At 40.5% G+C, this 17,059-nt stretch overlaps 1 protein-coding gene across 1 annotated transcript in view; it reads right to left on the reverse strand.

Annotated features, from left to right (window-relative positions):
- LOC108801012 (two pore calcium channel protein 1-like) overlaps positions 1-17,059 on the reverse strand; it is a 39,825-nt gene continuing 22,766 nt past the window's right edge. Inside the window, exons 8-19 of the mRNA XM_018572987.1 lie at positions 16,191-16,317; positions 14,721-14,922; positions 13,027-13,171; positions 12,749-12,934; positions 9,000-9,064; positions 8,114-8,201; positions 7,316-7,385; positions 5,373-5,592; positions 4,622-4,712; positions 3,805-3,918; positions 1,237-1,349; positions 1-149 (exon numbers count right to left, since the gene is read on the reverse strand). Coding sequence (XP_018428489.1) covers positions 4-149; positions 1,237-1,349; positions 3,805-3,918; positions 4,622-4,712; positions 5,373-5,592; positions 7,316-7,385; positions 8,114-8,201; positions 9,000-9,064; positions 12,749-12,934; positions 13,027-13,171; positions 14,721-14,922; positions 16,191-16,317 — 1,567 coding nt within the window. The 3' untranslated portion in view covers positions 1-3. The remainder of the gene's footprint in view (positions 150-1,236; positions 1,350-3,804; positions 3,919-4,621; positions 4,713-5,372; positions 5,593-7,315; positions 7,386-8,113; positions 8,202-8,999; positions 9,065-12,748; positions 12,935-13,026; positions 13,172-14,720; positions 14,923-16,190; positions 16,318-17,059) is intronic.

Raw genomic sequence — 17,059 nt, forward strand, 5'->3', positions numbered from 1 at the left:
ACTCTAGGATGCCGAGTTGAATGTTGGGTTTTCAATGTAATAATCGTTAGCAGACAGATTCATTATGTCCTCCAATGCAGGACCTTCATCTTCTGGAGGTATTTCTGCTTCAAACATACGCTGTAACAGGGCATCCACTGTTCTGTACCCTAAGGAAGCAAACACATTTACTTTAGGCTATACAGTATATTAGACTATTTGTTAAAGTATACAAATCATTCCTAACATTTGAACTCTATTACTGTCCACAGACTTTTCAGAATATTACTATTAAAAAATGGACTGATTTTATTTGTCTGCCATCTGAGCAGCTGAAACCGGATTTAATGTGTTGGGTCACTCCAGCTTTATTATTTTCAGGTTACTAACCCTTTCTGTGCCACACATGCTTTGACTTTTTGGATTGTTAGTGGAGATTAATTTCCAGGTTTTCTTTTAGAGATCCTGGTTTAGAATGGGCGGCACCCTCATGAAACCCCTTCAGGCTGTCTCCCTACTACTTTCACCCCATCTATTTGATACTGAAAACAGTGCTGTGAATGTCCAGCCTTTTGGCAAGTGTCCGCTTTCCTCTTCCTGAAGTAAACCAACTGACAAAGAAATAAATAGCACAAGAAATAAATTGACGGAAGAAAAAAGCAATTTACCATGTGAAACTTCCAATACAAGACAGGGGGCACCAAGGGTGTGAGAGTACAGCACCAGCACGGGGTGCAAAAACCAAACTTTAAGACTGAGGACGAAGCTTCTTTGAACGGTTAATAAGGAGGAATCATCTTTTTAAAAAAAGAAAACCATATTCCCTTTATTATTTATATATCTGCAGGGGTCCAAAAACTTATTTTAGGATTTCTTTGGTGATATTTGGAACTCTTATATTGAATGTACACAGGTAGAATCAGATTAGTTCCCTGAGATGCACATACCACTCAGTGGAGAAATATTAACATAAGGGGGGGAATTTATCAATACTGGAGCAGAAGAATCTGGAGCAGTTGCCTATGGCAACCTATCAGCTTCTCTCTTCAGTTTGTTTAGTTAAGGTTTGAAAATGAAAGGTGGATACTGATTGGCTGCGGCTCCAGATTTTGTCTGCTCCAGTTTTGATAAATTCCCCTCAATGTCAATTTGCAAAATAAGGGACATCATGACAATTTATAATATATAAAGAGTTACCCGCCCAGTAATTTCACTGCTGAAGTGTAGTAATCGTATAATTCATGACAAAATACATACGTTTTGAAGCTATTCGAAACATCAGTCCTTTTTGATCTGCCTCTCCAAATGTTCCAGTATCATTTTCACCGTTTTCCATGTTGTCTACTAAGTTCCCAGAAAGATGATCGTCCCTTTGGAAAAATCAATACCATTATAGTCAAAAATGTACATTAAAAACAAAAACGAATTAGTATTTATAAAAACATCATAAAAATACGACTGATACAGACAGACAGAGCTAGAATAATGGGGTAGCACAGATACCATGAACAGACCTGATGTCTAATTCTTGTCCATCAGCCAGTAAATGGTATGAGAACCATCTCCTGTAGCACAACACTGCCGTAAAAAAGTTGCTTGGACAACCTTCAGCATTTTCAGGGGATACCACATTGTTCTAAATAATTAGTAGAGGTAAGGCAATATATATATACCTCAACATATGTATACTCACAGGGCACATGTTTGTACCATTCATTACCGGGACTTCTCACAATAATATTAACAATCTATATAATAAACTTTTACATCCTGGGTTTGCCCTATGTGAATTTTGTACAGATTACTGCAGTGATCACCCTGGAAAATGCTTATAGTTTCCCAGAATATACAGTAGGTTGGCCAGCATTCCAGCTATATTCCTCATTACAGATGATGCAGCAACATTTTTAAAGCTGGTTAAACTCAAAGCACATGAACAATCTTCTTTAGATAAACTAATTATGCAGTGCAGGGGCCGATAGGACTGTGTTGATACACAGGTTTTCATTCCCATACAAGTCTATTAGCATGCAGAAGCTGCTTGAAGCAGGTCAAATGCACATCTGTCTATGAATTCTGACACATATTGACACACACCTTTATGCAGATCGGTGTATTACATACAGTAGTCTTACCAAGTCTTAAGGAGATTGTACAAGAATTGTACAGTCAGGCTGTAACCTGTATGGGGAGCTGTAATCTAATAAATAAACATGCTCAATAATATATCATAGTTTGGCAGCACTGAATATAAAAAGAGACTGTATGAAAAGATAAACTGATGCTAATGTAAGGCCCCTTTCAAACAGTGTTCTGATCAGGCCCGTCTGTCAGTCTTTCAGGAGGACCTGATCAGAAACTAATTGTTAGGGTGCCCACACACCTTACGATTATCGTACGATAATCGCGGGAAATCCCGCGATCGTACGATGTTCGTAAGGTGTGTGGAAGCCGTGCGACCTCTACTACTGTAAGGTCGCACGACTTTAAATTTACGGACATGTTCGAAAACCCGCCGAGCATCGTACGATGTTCGGCGGGTTTGTGGCATGTCCGTACGATAACAGCCGCAAGCGCACACTGCCCGTTCGGCATTGCGGTCATCGGAAGCCCGCCCCTCAGGGGGCGTGGCTTGTGATCATCGCAAGTTCGATCTGCCTATGCAACATAGGCAGATCGTACGTTTTTTTAAGTACCTTACAACCATCGCAAGACAAAAGTCTTGCGATGGTTGTAAGGTGTGTGCCCAGTCTTAGTCTATAGGGAGTTTAGTCCATCTAGGTCAGAAAAAAAAACCCAAAGAGCGTTCCATATTGGCGGACCTGAATTGGATGGATCGGAGGTAATCGCATGTAAATGGACACAAGTCTGCTTACATTCGACCGCCATAAAACTAACATGGGTGCTGGTAAGTTCGTTTTTTTCCCCTCCATTGCAAGATAAACTGAACAAACAAGGATGTCACAAGAGTGATATACATTCTGTACTGCTCTGATCAGCAGTAGATTTGTGCATGGATACCCTGCTTTTCGGAGGGGACTATACCCGTGCAAAAGGGTAGTTATTAGTATGTCACATAGTCATTTACACTGACAGTTTAGACTATTCAGAGAATACAGGTATGACTGGTTAGTTGTTGCCCACGATTGTCTTCTTTTGTAGTAAAGGTGCCCATACACCTTGCGATTATCGTATGATAATCGCGGGAAATCCCGCGATCGTACGATAATCGCAAGGTGTATGGAAGGCGTGCAACCATTTCTACTGTACGGTCGCACGTCTTTTGTCGAAGAAGCATGCTAGAAAACCCGCCGAGAATCGTAGGATTGTCGGCGGGCTCGTTCGACAACTGCGGAACGGGCCGGTGTGCGCACTCGCACACTGCACGTTCAGCATTGCGGTCATCGGAAGCCCGCCCCTCAGCGTGGCGGGCTTTCAATGATCACCAGCACGATCTGCCTGTCCAAGATGGGCAGATCGTACGAGCTTTTAATAAGCTTACAACCAACCATCGCAAGACACAAGTCTTGCGATGGTTGTAAGGTGTATGGGCACCTTTAGATGTAATCTATCTTGATGTGTTTAGAACACTCAGATACTTTAAAGCTGAGCTGTAGAGACTGTCATCTTTGACCAACCTCAAACAGTGCTGAGAGCCACATTTACAGTAACTATTCAACCAATGCTTGGCCATGACAATACAATAAAATATAACTGTTTTGTGGTTGTAAAAATAGTTATCACATAGTAAATATTCCCGAATGCAAGTAACTTTGTATCTGCTGTGTACACAGTAAATTAAATAGAGAATTACGTGTCACTTACTCTTGCACACCCATACCCAACTCCTGAATCTTCCTCTCAATAGTGGTTTCAACTTCACTCCTTTCCAACGAATACTCAACAAAAAAAGCTTCCAAAATAAATGCTACAAAGATGCTGAGAAATAAGACATACATCAGTATCTGTGATGGTGGTGGGTACATAAAAAGGAAACAAATCTAAATTCTCTTTTGGGAGTTGAGTAACTTTTGCACCTATTGTGCTGACATTACCTATAAAATCACCCAAGCGATATTGTATAACTTATATAAGCTGAAGTTGATCTTTTTCATATGCAATACCATTATGCTGTAGGAACAGGAAATTCCTACCTTGATGGCATTTTGTTTTCTATAGCACTGCTTATGAAACAATGGACATTTTTTTCATATAATACGGTTTTCACCTTTTTGCATCTCAGTGCTCTTGATCTCTGTCAGCATTTCAGTCACTGTCTACATGCACTTGGTCTAGCGTCGCCTGCACATCATTGCATTGGACTGGCATCCTGATAGCAAAAACTTTGGACTGTTTCTGTGCAATGTATGTTGGCACGGCTGTGCAATGTATGTTGGCACGGCTGCATGCAGTTCTATTGTGCATGTAGTTGAATGTGCTTTTAAAATAGCTATCGGCTATTCTCAATACAACTACTTCTCACAGAAAATCTCTGAAAGTGCAAAGTATTTAAAACATTTCATATATGGTTCGGAAATGTCACATAAGTGACAAGATAAAGAATTGAATTCTTCCAAATGAAAATGGGGGCTAAGCATTACCTACATAACAAACTAACAATATTGAAAATTGTAAAACTTACTTGATTATCATGATGACAATAACCACATGGAACATCATGAAGTAAATTTTAGCTGCTGGATGAGTTACCAGAGAAAATCCAGTAGCAATAAGTAAGATATTAAGAAAGGTAACATCATATTTAAATGTAATACATTTTAAATACTGCAGTTATACTAGTGAAGCTCGAAAATATAGAGAGCCTCGAGTGCAGCCCCAGACGCCTCCAGAACACAAGCGCGATTCTGCGTGTTGAGTTAGACAGCCCATGTATTATGCAACTCCCACAAATTTTGGCCCTACTGCATTTTTTACACCGTACCGCAATGTACACTGAAAAGAAAGATGGAGTCATCATTTTGTCAGTGGTCACAATAAAAAAAAAAAAAAAAAAAAGCACTGGTGTCAGTGACTGCAATAATAACCTCAAGCATTGGTGTCAGTGACCACAAGAAACCCCCAACATTGTTGCTTGAAACCACAATAATAACCCTCTGCACTGATGTCAGTGACCACAATAAAACCCCCCGCCCCAACATTGGTGTTATTGTTAACCACCCCTCTTGCAGTGGTGCTCATTAGCTGGAAAGAGTCTCCCACACCCTGATGTATGGGCTAAACCTGAAAGGCGACACATGACAACTGTTTACATTTATAAAACTAGCCACAGCACCAGATACCTGATGGCAATCAACTTGGCCTCTTTTGTCCTTGACAACCTTATAAGAAACTATTCTATGAGTTATTATAACGTATTTGTAATGAAAGGATATTGTGCCACTGGTTGACGACAGTCAGCTCCACTAATACGATGAACGTGTATCCTATATTGTTAAAGTTATTTTTGCAATATTTGCTTTTAGCAAAAGCAGAGTCCTTCAAGGCTTTTGCTCCACACTCCAGTGCATAAGGGTCTGTGGAATTTTCAGGAAAGAAACGGATTTTGCCCTTGAAGACTTCCATTCCAATAATGGCAAACACATAATATATAACCTAAAGAGGCATAAACAGGATTAACGTACTGACAAAAATACAAACTTGCTTTTTATGCTATCTATATATATTCTTTACCACAACTCAAAAATGTCCAAGCGTTAAGATTCATAAAATAAGAACTGAAAAATGGAATATAGGTACAAAGGGAAATTAAATTTGTCAGACTAGCGGATTCTACATCAATTTCATATGGTTCCATTTACATATTGACTGCAAAATTGGCAATTGTATTGTAACTGGCTTTTGGCACTGTTCACAACTGTGGCACACATCATGTTTATGCGCGTTTTATCATGCATCAACACAGGGCAGCCCATTCATTTTAATGGGCTGCTCTATGCGCGACATACCTGGCAGAGAGGCTCATGCAGCAGTTTACGCTTCATGTGTTTTTTGACTGGACGGGCTACGACGCATGTTTTCCATTTACGTTTGGGGTGCTATTAACAAGTAATGGCACTGCAAGTGTGTCACGCGTTTTCCTGCATAGCAGGAATGCCGGTCAATACACACGCTCTGGTGTGGTAAAGTGTGAACAGGTTCGTAGGCCAGTACAAAGTGAATCAACACATAGAAAGCACCACATTAAGGTTCAACCGCACTCTGTAAATAAAACTTTTGAATTTGGTGAAGATTCATACAATCACCATAACACATTGTGATACAAGAATCCCATGGATAAGTTTCTTACGTGTTTCACCATCACGGCTTAAGATAGAGTAACCCGTGATGTGAATGTGTAAGATGCTGATCTATGGGATTCTTGTATCACAATGCGTTATGGAGATTGTAAATAAAACTTTTGAATTTGGCAAAGATTCATACAGAATGCGGTTGAACCTTAATGTGGAGATATTCAAGGCAGCAGTGAGCCTCGCTGACCAGCATCTGGAGAGAGATCAAGCAGTTAATCGATCCAGGGAATTTTGAAGCAACAGTTTTTCTTTTTGTTTGAACTTAACATAAAGCAAGCAAACATATTTTATGTGACATATTATTTTGAACAGATCTTCCTTAAGGGCCCATTCACACAAGCAGCTGGACTACAACGTAAAGGTGCTGGTGTGCATTGCCCGAAACAGTGCATATGCGCCAATCTCCGCACACTGCACTGTTTATCCCTTTTTTTAATACTTTATTGAAATGTCACAAGTGACATTACATTAAGTTCTATGAGCACAGCGGGGTGCTAGGTGGTTGTACCACATTGCATCCTGCTGCAATGGGAAAAATACTGCGTGCCGTACTTTTTTTCAGCGCACACCACTGCAACATGGTGGTGTCAACTGAGCTCATTCAAAACAAGGCAAATTGCCTTGGGGCTGAGCTGGAAAGAAAAAACGAAGCCCCAATGTATGTGGCGTGATCCCAGACTAAAAAGCAAAGGGCATGTAGAAAATATAATTGATATGCCTTTTATTTTTTTTTACAGGCAAGACTTTTCTTCTCCAGTATTACAGCAGCTGGGGTATAAAAAGTGGACAAAGGAAACCTTAAAAGAAAAAGACATTTTGAAAAAGAACCAAAGTAAAGCATCTGCCTTTAGCAGCCAATCAGAATCCGTATTTATTTCCCAGGGAATACAAATTAAACTTGACTGTTTTTTCTCCATATAATATCAGACCAGTGTTGGAGATCTATGATTGTGCACATAAAATAAAAGATACACCTATGTTGAGATAATAGAACGATGTTAACACAACAAAACAAAACTACCTACTAAGATAATACCGCAAAATGTCAGCATGGTAGGAAGGATGTTTATCAGTGTATTCACGATGACTCGAAATCTGGAAAAGAGGGATCAATGCAAATGCTCAGAAGCTTGATTCAATAACAATACACAGTAACATATTTGCTGTGCAAAACCTGTGCACTTCATAGAGATTTCTTATATTTATTAGCTCATTCACACAGCGTAGAGTGGGACCATACAGAGCCGTGCGGCGTGCACAGCTGTATCGGGCTGTTCCCGGGAGGGACAGGTGCTGTGTGTGATTGTATGTAGCCGCCTGTGCTTCCCTATGGGAGGACGCGGCCGTACGCTGTCGTACACCCACCTGGGCTGCACATCCATGGGGGTATCCATACTCGGACGCAGACATGCCCGCAAACCTCAATGAACTGAACGTTGTAAAGAAGAGTGGAACAAAATTCCTCCACAATGATGTGAGAGACTGATAAAGTCAGACAGAAAACGATTACTTCAAGATATTGCTGCTAACGATGGTTCTATAGGCTATTCAATCATAAGGTGTACTTAGTTTTTCACACTTGGCTACTCCATTTTGGCTTTAGGTTTGTAAAATAAATAATGACACGGTGTAATATGTGTTGTTGTTTATCTGAGATTGTGTTTACCTAATTCTAAAGACCTGCTAGGGACAGATGATTTTCATTATGTCCTTATACTTAAAACCATAGAATCCAAAGAGGGTGCCCTTTCTTTTTCACACAACTGTATGTGTATGCACAAGTCTACATGTATATCCAATATATAGATAGAATCTATAGATACCTTTGAATACTGTCAATGATCCTGATGAGTCGGAGGACCCTGAGAATAAAGACAATTTCTAGGACTTGCTGGCTGTCGTACTGACTCCCTGTGGAGTAATCAGCAGGTAAATGTTAGTAAAAAAACAAAATGAAACTGTATGCATTTAAACACAATTTAAACCGTTGTGGCACATAATAGGAAGGGTTAAGAAATGACAGCGAAATGTCACTTATTTGGGAACAAACCCAATCATAAAACAATTTCTATTCACAGCTATGCACATAGGAGTGAATGTGTCCTAATCATTTCACTTTATAAACACTAAAAACTGCAACATCTAATGTCAATCAGCCACATAGAAAATTGAATTTTTGATCATGTACAATCCGTTGCATCAACACATGTACTGATATGGCTTAGTCTGAATTCACTACACACTGAGCTTCTCATGGTGTGCATTAGAAGCTTCAGTAAGGCAGACAGAGCTCACCATCATTTCAGGCTGGAGAATATCCAGCATCATATCATCTGTCACCCTCAGTCCCACTGTCCCTGTCTGCCCCTTTAATTGCAGTATTTCCAATCATGGAGGCTCAGCATCACATGTGGGCATTACCTAGGACAATCTAGAAATGCCCACACCTCCAGACCGATATCTACCCATCAAGGTATTTGATATTTGCATAACTGTTCCCAAATACAAGAAAAGCACCGAGATCCAGCAATGTCATTGGGTCTAAAATAAGGGGTGTAAAGAAAATAGAAGTATACAATAAATGTTTGTGTGACAAGGCAGTATACATTACAGTTAAACAATCAGACCATATCTGATAGGAAATCCTTAAATTAACCATATGCAAAGTCAATTTAAATGAGGTTCAAGCTTCATGCATGAGACATATACCTGATTTCAGTCCTGTGTTGACTACGGTGGCAATAAGGGCAGCAATGATGATAAAGGTGTCAAACCTATCAAAATAGTACAAAAAAATGTCAAACCGCAAGGGCCAGTACATAAGCAAGTACACTCATGGTTAATATTCAATGCACAATTACTGGTTTGTATTTCCGCTAAGCACCATTAAAAGGCCTATAAAGAATGTAGGACGCACCAGTATGCAGACATGAGTAAATGCTAAAAAAAACCCTAATTCATAACCCTAATATCAAAGATGTTCAAATAAATAAATCTTTTTACCTCATCTCTATTTGCAGATGAGTCACACAACTCCTCACTGCAATGTTCAGCCTCCACCAGGAACTAACACAGAATAGTCACCATTTAGGTTACAAAATCAACGCAGCTAAGCTACAAACCCTCCACTTAAAAAAGCTATTACCCCTACTTCTGAAAGACCACCTCCATCAGAAATGTAGGAGTCCATCTTATGCCAGATTACCAATCCTTCTACCACAGAAATTTTCCATCTCTTTTTTAAAGACATATACCAGACCGTATTAAAATGAAAAACCTTAGCCTTATCACTTCTAGGTCCTGTAGCTTTAGTTGAAATGACCATTTTCTGGAACAATGGAACGCTACGGATTAATAAAGACACCCTCACTTTGACAAAACGGACAGGAGGTACTGGCTTTCCACATATACAGTGTTACTACTGGGCTTGCCACTTATCCTGAATCGTGGTCTGGAACGCCCATGCGTCTTGCAAGGATTGGGTTAATGTTTAGCCGCTTCTTTCCGAGATTCCTGTTGGCTCTTGGCCATGGATCCAACGCTCCTTCCTTCCTGCTCAGGTGCTTTCTCACCCTACTGTTGGCACCACGCTACGTATTTTTGCCACGGTTTGTAAAAGGTCCGACCCGCTCTTCGTTTTTGTGTCCTCTCACCCTGGTTCGCATGAACCCGGCCTTTCCTCCCGGTCACCACCGTACTTTTTTGCAGAATTGGACACCCGATACCGCTTCGATCACAAACATGTTCTTTGACCGTCGGGGGACATTTAAATCTCTCCATGATTTGAACTCCACCAACCCTCCCAGGCCTCTTCCGTTTTGGACTTACCTGCAAATTTACCACTTCCTCCACTCTGGTGGGAACAAGCATTTTTTTTTTTTTACATGCCCACTTACGTATTTTGAGAAACTGTGCACCTCCACAAACCGGGTTACACATACGATTTCAGAAATCTATTCTTCTTTGGCTGTTTCCATTTCCCCACCAACTTTACTCTCCTCCTGAGCATGGGAGCGTGATTTATCTCAATCTTTTACTCCGGAGGAATGGGAATGAATAAACTTACTAATGCTTACTATTTCCCTCAATGTTCAAATTCATGGTGGTATGAAACTCCAGTGGTGCTTCACCGTTTTTGCCCCGACATCCTGGAAACATATTGGTGCTGCTCCCATGGCACTGGAACTCTCCTTCACATTTGATGGTCGTGCCCTCTTCTCGCTTCCTTTTGCACAGCAGTACACGGTCTTATTAGAGTCATCACTGGTGAATCGTGGGAGTTTTCCCCTGCCACATTTCTGCAATACTATTTTGATGCCTCTTTCCATGCATCCATAACCTCACTGATGCTACACCTACTAAAGACAGAGAAAACAGCGATTCCTAGACACTGGAAGTCACCTCAGCCACCATTAACCAGAGAATGGCTTTTTCGTGTGAACGCTATGGCAGAAATGGAAGAACTGATCCACTCCTGCAAAGAGAATATGTCTTGTCATCTCAAGATCCGGACGAAATGGCATCTATTCACGGATACAGATACCTATGCTGAACTCACCAGGTGTCGTCCCCCCCCCCTTTCCATCTGATCCATACCACTGTTTCCATCCGGACGGGAGACTATATCCTTTTCTTTGATCTCTACTATCTTCATGCTCTCTTCCTCATTTTCCCCTGCCCTCTTCCCTCCTTTTTTCATTCTTTACTTCCTCTTTCTTTCCCTCTCCCCTTACTTCATTGCTCTTTTACGTGAAGGCCTCACCTCATCAATAACCCCCCCCCCTTTAATCTTCATACCAAATTGAGTCGTTTTATAGACTTTTTGACATCATCATAGTTTACTATAGGGATGCACCGATATAGCGGCCGCCAAAACATAGCGGCCGAAAATGGCACTTTTGGCAAAATACCAAAAGTGCAATTTTCTGGCCGATATAGCGGTGCATCCATTCCTTCTCTCCTCCCCGCTGGGTGCTGCTCTGTGTCCCAGCGGGAAGGAGAGAAACTGTCACAGGCGGCCGAACGCTGTGGGAGGAGTGCGCTGTGAGCGGCTGGCGTCGCTCCTCCCCGCACTGCTCATCCTCCTGTCACAGATCAGCAGAGCAGTTTGTGGGCGGAGACAGCCAGCGCTGTCACAGCAGGCTGAGCTCTGCTCGTTCACTGACACAGGAGAGTGGTACCAACACTCAGCGATCGCCGAGTGTTTGTAAATAATTGAGGACATGGTATGTTTACTATATCCTCAATTATGAATGAATGGGAATTTACATCACCTCCTGTTCATTCATGATTGTAATTATAGTAAACATACTCTGTCCTCAAGTTATGAATGAACAGAAACACTCAGTATAGAGGATTCCTGTTCATTTATAACAGGGGCTGCAGAAAAAAAGAGATTGTGTTCTCAATCGCTTTTTCTATTATAAAAGGGAAATATCAAGGGTCTGTGTAGGGTCTGTGTAGACCCTCAATATTTCCCCGAAGCACTGTAAAAGTAAAAAATAAAAATATTTCATAAAAATGAATAAATAAAATGAAAATATAAAAAAAAAATACTCACCTACTATTCTGTTCCTCCCTATCCTAATTGCTACTGTAATGACTAGAAATGTATCCTAAAAGATACGGTTAAATGCTCCACCTTTGTCAGAGAACTGTAGGTCATGCTCTGCATCTGTGTACTGTTCCAAAACTTGATAACAATATGGATCCTTGTGCAATTCCAAGGCTTCTTCCTCAAATTCACTTGGACTGGTACATACATCTCAGTGACCTCAGAAGCTACCCCTGTACTGCAAGTGTGAACTACTTGTTTTGGTCTAGGAGCTATCAAGAAAATACACTCACCTGATCTTGGTCCCACTTGGCTACAAAACCGGTGTGGGTGTAGCCCCACTGCAAGGGTTAATTTTTTGATTGCCTGGTGGTGTTCTTTATAGCAGCTAAATATGTCCCAGATGCATTAAAACAAAATGTGTGCAATGTCTTACATTTGTTTTCTTTGGATAGCAGCCACATCATGAGTGGAAGGTCTGTCCCCTGATGCAAGGGTCCTTCTCAAACAACATTCAGTCAGAGCACAGGCTTTTCTACTCAGGTTGTGGCTGCTTTGTAAAGAACATTAACTATAAGAACTTGCACACCTTTGGTTTTGAAGCACCTGGAATGTATTTAACTTAAATTCCCTAATAATACAAAAATAATTAAAAGACACAATCATGCTTTTAAGTTACAGAGAACTAATCATAAATGGGCATTTGATAGAAATTGAATCTACAATAGTACAGCCACACCTTTCAGAGATAGGCGTGTGTGCATTTATTTACCTGTATTCTATCACTTAAATGGTCCCCCAGAATCCCAAATATGCTAACTTCTAATTTTAAAGTATCCACCATTTTTTCACAGAAAAAAAATCTCTTATGGACTAAAAAAAAAAGTAAAGCGGAAAAACATACCAGTTCCAAAACTGATTCTTGGCAAAGAAAGTCCTAGGATCGTACGTGTAGAGTTTCAGGAGAATTTCTATAATATAGAGGGAAAGGAATACCCACTCTGCGTGGGATATCTGTGGGTTTCGGTCATCCAGGGCGATAAAAATGGCATTCACTAGAATGATAACATCATAAGCATACACAAATCCTCTGAAATGGGAAAAAAAAAAAAAGTTATAGGAAAGTTGTAGCAAAGACACAAGCAAATCTGTTATCATAACTGCACTATAAAGTAAACTTACTTATGATGGACGACCTTGCGTATAAAGCGACTTGCTGCACTTCTGTACAAATGAGGCATCCAGCATTCAATTGGGTGCATTCGAGCTTTCAATGTGATCACTTTAATGTTCAACAAGTCAGCTAAACGGATAAAAGCATCTTTCCCTGAGTAAGAGAGAGAAGCTGCTGTAATTTCATGATGTTTGTTATGATCAGAATCTCGGATTGTTGCACAAATCTACTGGATCCAAAAAAAACTTCCAAATTTAAAGATTTTTAGGGGAGGGGGGATTCATAAAAACTGGAGCAGTTGCTCATGCTAACAAATCAGCTTCTATCTCCAGTTCGTTCAGTTAAGGGAGAACTATGGGGTTAGGGCTTTTCCCCATAGTTCTCCTTAGGGTAACGGAGGACACAAACTAGCGTTCTCCCATCACCCTAGGCTCAGTATACCGCGAGCTGCTGCTCGCGGTATACTAAGACCCCGCAGCTGAAGCGGATCCTGACAATTATTTCTGGATCCGCCCAGCTGCGTGACTGACAGCTGGCTCTGCCTATCTAAAAGGCAGAGCCAGCTGTACCCGCCCCCTCCCCCGTCTGTTCCACCAGTCAGTGCTGGCGGATCGGGAGGGGGGAATCCAGCCCCTCCCCTGTCACGGCACGCCGGTATGTGTTCGCTCACCTCCACCTTGTCACAGGTCGGCTAGAACTATGAGGTGAATGAAAAGCACTCACCTCATAGTTCTCCTTTAAGCTTTGAAAATGAAAGAGAGAAGCTAATTGGTTGCCATGCACAACTGCTCCAATTTTGATAAATTCCCCTCACTGAATTTCAAAAGGGTACTATTAGATAAGAAGCAAATACATCCCTTATTTAGCCTGACTCCATAACTAAACAACCAATACCGTCTTCCTTACAAGTGAGTATTTTGTTTTTAATAAATCGCCTTACATAACTGCTCCAAAATTATATTAATCAATAATCTCTCAAGTATAGGCATGTTTACATACATATCATGGAAAGACTACAAAATAATAATAATACAAATAATAATAATACTACATAGAGGAGGATGTATTATGTAATAATGTTTAATAAGTGTTTAAAAAGCATTTCTTTTCCTGTGCGCTGCATCCTGCTTTAACAACAATGACGTCTATAAGCACCTATGAGCTATTGATGTTGGAGCATCAGCTCTTTCCCATGCATAACTGAGAACCTACTACGCAATAATGACATATCCAGAGAAGGAAATGGTTTTAACTGAATCTTGATACTAGGGATGCACCGATACCGTTTTTTCAGTATCGAGTACCGATATTTTGCTTTCGGTACTCGCCGACACCGAGTACCTATACCGATGCTTCAACTGGCATGGAGCAGGCTTTCTGGGAAGCCAGCTTCCCGGCCAATCAGGAAGCCAGGGGGCTGGTCATTACTCGCCGCCCGACTTCCTGATTGCTGGGAAGCTGGCTCCATGTTCCCCTACGGCCCTGCCGGTCAGAGAAAATCTTCCGGAACCGGAAGTCCTGGTATTGGGGAAGGTATAGGAGCATTTGGGCGAGTACGAGTATTCGTACTCACCCAAATACTCGGTATCAGCACCGATACGAGTATCACTGTTGGTGCATCCCTACTTGATACATTTTTCTAGTCTAAAACAGTGAATTATCATAGAAAATCTAAAAGTATTTACAGTGTGTATTTCCTTACCCACGTATCTTTGGTTTTCTTCTTTAGACACTCTTAGCAGAAGTTCTCTGTGAGAGTTACTGATATCTGGTGCCACCAACTTCACCAGTTTGTTCCATGTGGTCTCTGTTATAACAAAATCTGAGCCTTCTTTTACTTTAAGTGCATTAAATGCCTCTGCCATCTTGCGCCGTTTCATGTACGCTAGCTTACGGATCTCATTCTGGAAATAAAAATGTTCAGTTGGTAGGCAAAAATATTAGTTAGAGCTATTACCAACCACCAGTTTTACTAAAATGAATATATACACCTTTGATATTAATTAAAGATCCTTTTGCTATATGTACAGTAACCTATTAAAATCAAACAGGATTCATCGTGTGCTGGTCTGGCTATATCAGAGTGAATTCTGATTGGTTTCCATTAGTTTCTGTATTTAAGAATTCTTTTTAAAAAAAAGTCAGTTTGATTTAAAGTCACAATAAATGTACTGTATATCAGGAGTTTTCTTATTCAGTTTAACTTCAATAAAACAAACAAACAAACAGACTATGGTCACTACTTATAGGCACACAACTAGCATCATTTCAGACCTGTTCTAGCGCATTGTTTTTTATTTTTATACATGCCAACATGCGTTGCATTAACCCTTTCGCTGCCAAGGATGTATGGCATACGGACCTACAAAAGTGCTTCCAGCTGGCCAGGTCAGTATGCCATACAGACCTGGCATTTACAGTTCTACCATAAGCTGATGGTCGCTTTAGCGACCAGCAGCTTATAGTAGAACTGTTCAGCAGACTGTCCCCTTTAAATTAATAGCTGTCATCAGCGGCTCACAAGCCGCTGATGACTGCTATTATCAAAAATACCGGGCGCCCCCCCCGCCGGCACCGCAGCTGCTGGCCGCCGACATCTGGAGTCTCTCATCCCTCCCTGGAGCCATCCCAGGGAGGGATGAGAGACTCCATGGATCCCCACTGCTTACCATTCAAATGATTAGGCTGCTAATGCACCAGAAGGGACCAAAATCGGATGCCCCATTTTGTTATGCTGCAGCACACCACAGCCATGCGTTGTCGTGTGCTGCAACACATGTGCATCAGGTAAAAGCGTTGGGATGCCATTTAAAATGAGGCATTATAAACCGTATTAGCCCAAAGATTTTAATTTTAGTCTTGGATAGAGCATTTAAGGATTACAACCTCTGTTGGGTTTCTACTGATATGTGGGGCTCACGGATTCCCCCTAACTGACATTCTATTACCAAACAGCAACACAGACAGAAATTAAAAAGGTTTTCTTTAGTAGAGTAGGAAAAGGCAAGAATCCCTTCAGAATACCTGCCATTTTACAGGGCTGTGTAGACTTTTTATATCCACTGTATAATGTGGTTCAAATAATCGACTAAGGTCTTTCTACCATCCTTCCGTACAGTATATTTCTGTTTTTATTTATTAATCCTATTTAATTAAATTAAAAGTCATCTACCTTTAAGTGCTTCCTGTAATTGTTGTACACAACAGCTAAGAAGACTGACATGAAGATGTAAGTGTTCAGAATAATGTAGGCGATGAAGAAAATGGAATACCACCAGTTGTGGTCATAAGCTGGCATCCTGAAAACAAGACATTAAAGATATACATGACAAGCACACTTTACAGACAAATTACAAACATATAGAGACGTAGTAGTTATATACAGTAAAGTATATATTAAGCTGAAAACTGTGAAACACAAATCTGTTTATAAAGTGGACCTTCACACTCAAAAATCTAATTCTACCAATGCATCCCTCTAAGTATGATGATTAATAATAACACAGACATGTCAGGTGTACAATGCTGTGATTTTGAAATATTTACACTTGCAGAGCATTCACTTCCTGCTTTGAAAGGGCAAAATGACTTCCAATTGCCAAAGCAATGCACACTGGGATCGCCTTGTCATCAGCAGAGCATCGCAGGGAAATCTCACGAGATATCAGGAAAAGGCATTTTACTCCCCTGAGATAACGTGCATAGTCACATGTTCTAGTCACAAGTCCTAGTCAAATGTCCTAGAAATCCAGGTAGTAATAGCAGATCTAGTATTCTGCCCTTAGTGAAAATGGCCGCTTTCCGAAGACTGAGAAAGAAAAGAGAAATAAGATATGCAAAGAATACAAAGCCGGCAATTATCTAGAAGTATGTGTCTGTAGATTGTCATTACTAAACATTTCTAAAGGTGTGTTTGTTATCTTAAAGATATGGTTAAAAAGGTCCACTTTAAGATATATATCGATATAGATATCTATATATCTATATAGATATATAGATATCTATATAGATATATAGATATCTATATATCTATATAGATAT

This window comes from Nanorana parkeri, unplaced genomic scaffold (genome assembly GCF_000935625.1).
Source record: "Nanorana parkeri isolate BGI_ZX_2015 unplaced genomic scaffold, ASM93562v1 scaffold46, whole genome shotgun sequence".
NCBI lineage: Eukaryota > Metazoa > Chordata > Amphibia > Anura > Dicroglossidae > Nanorana > Nanorana parkeri.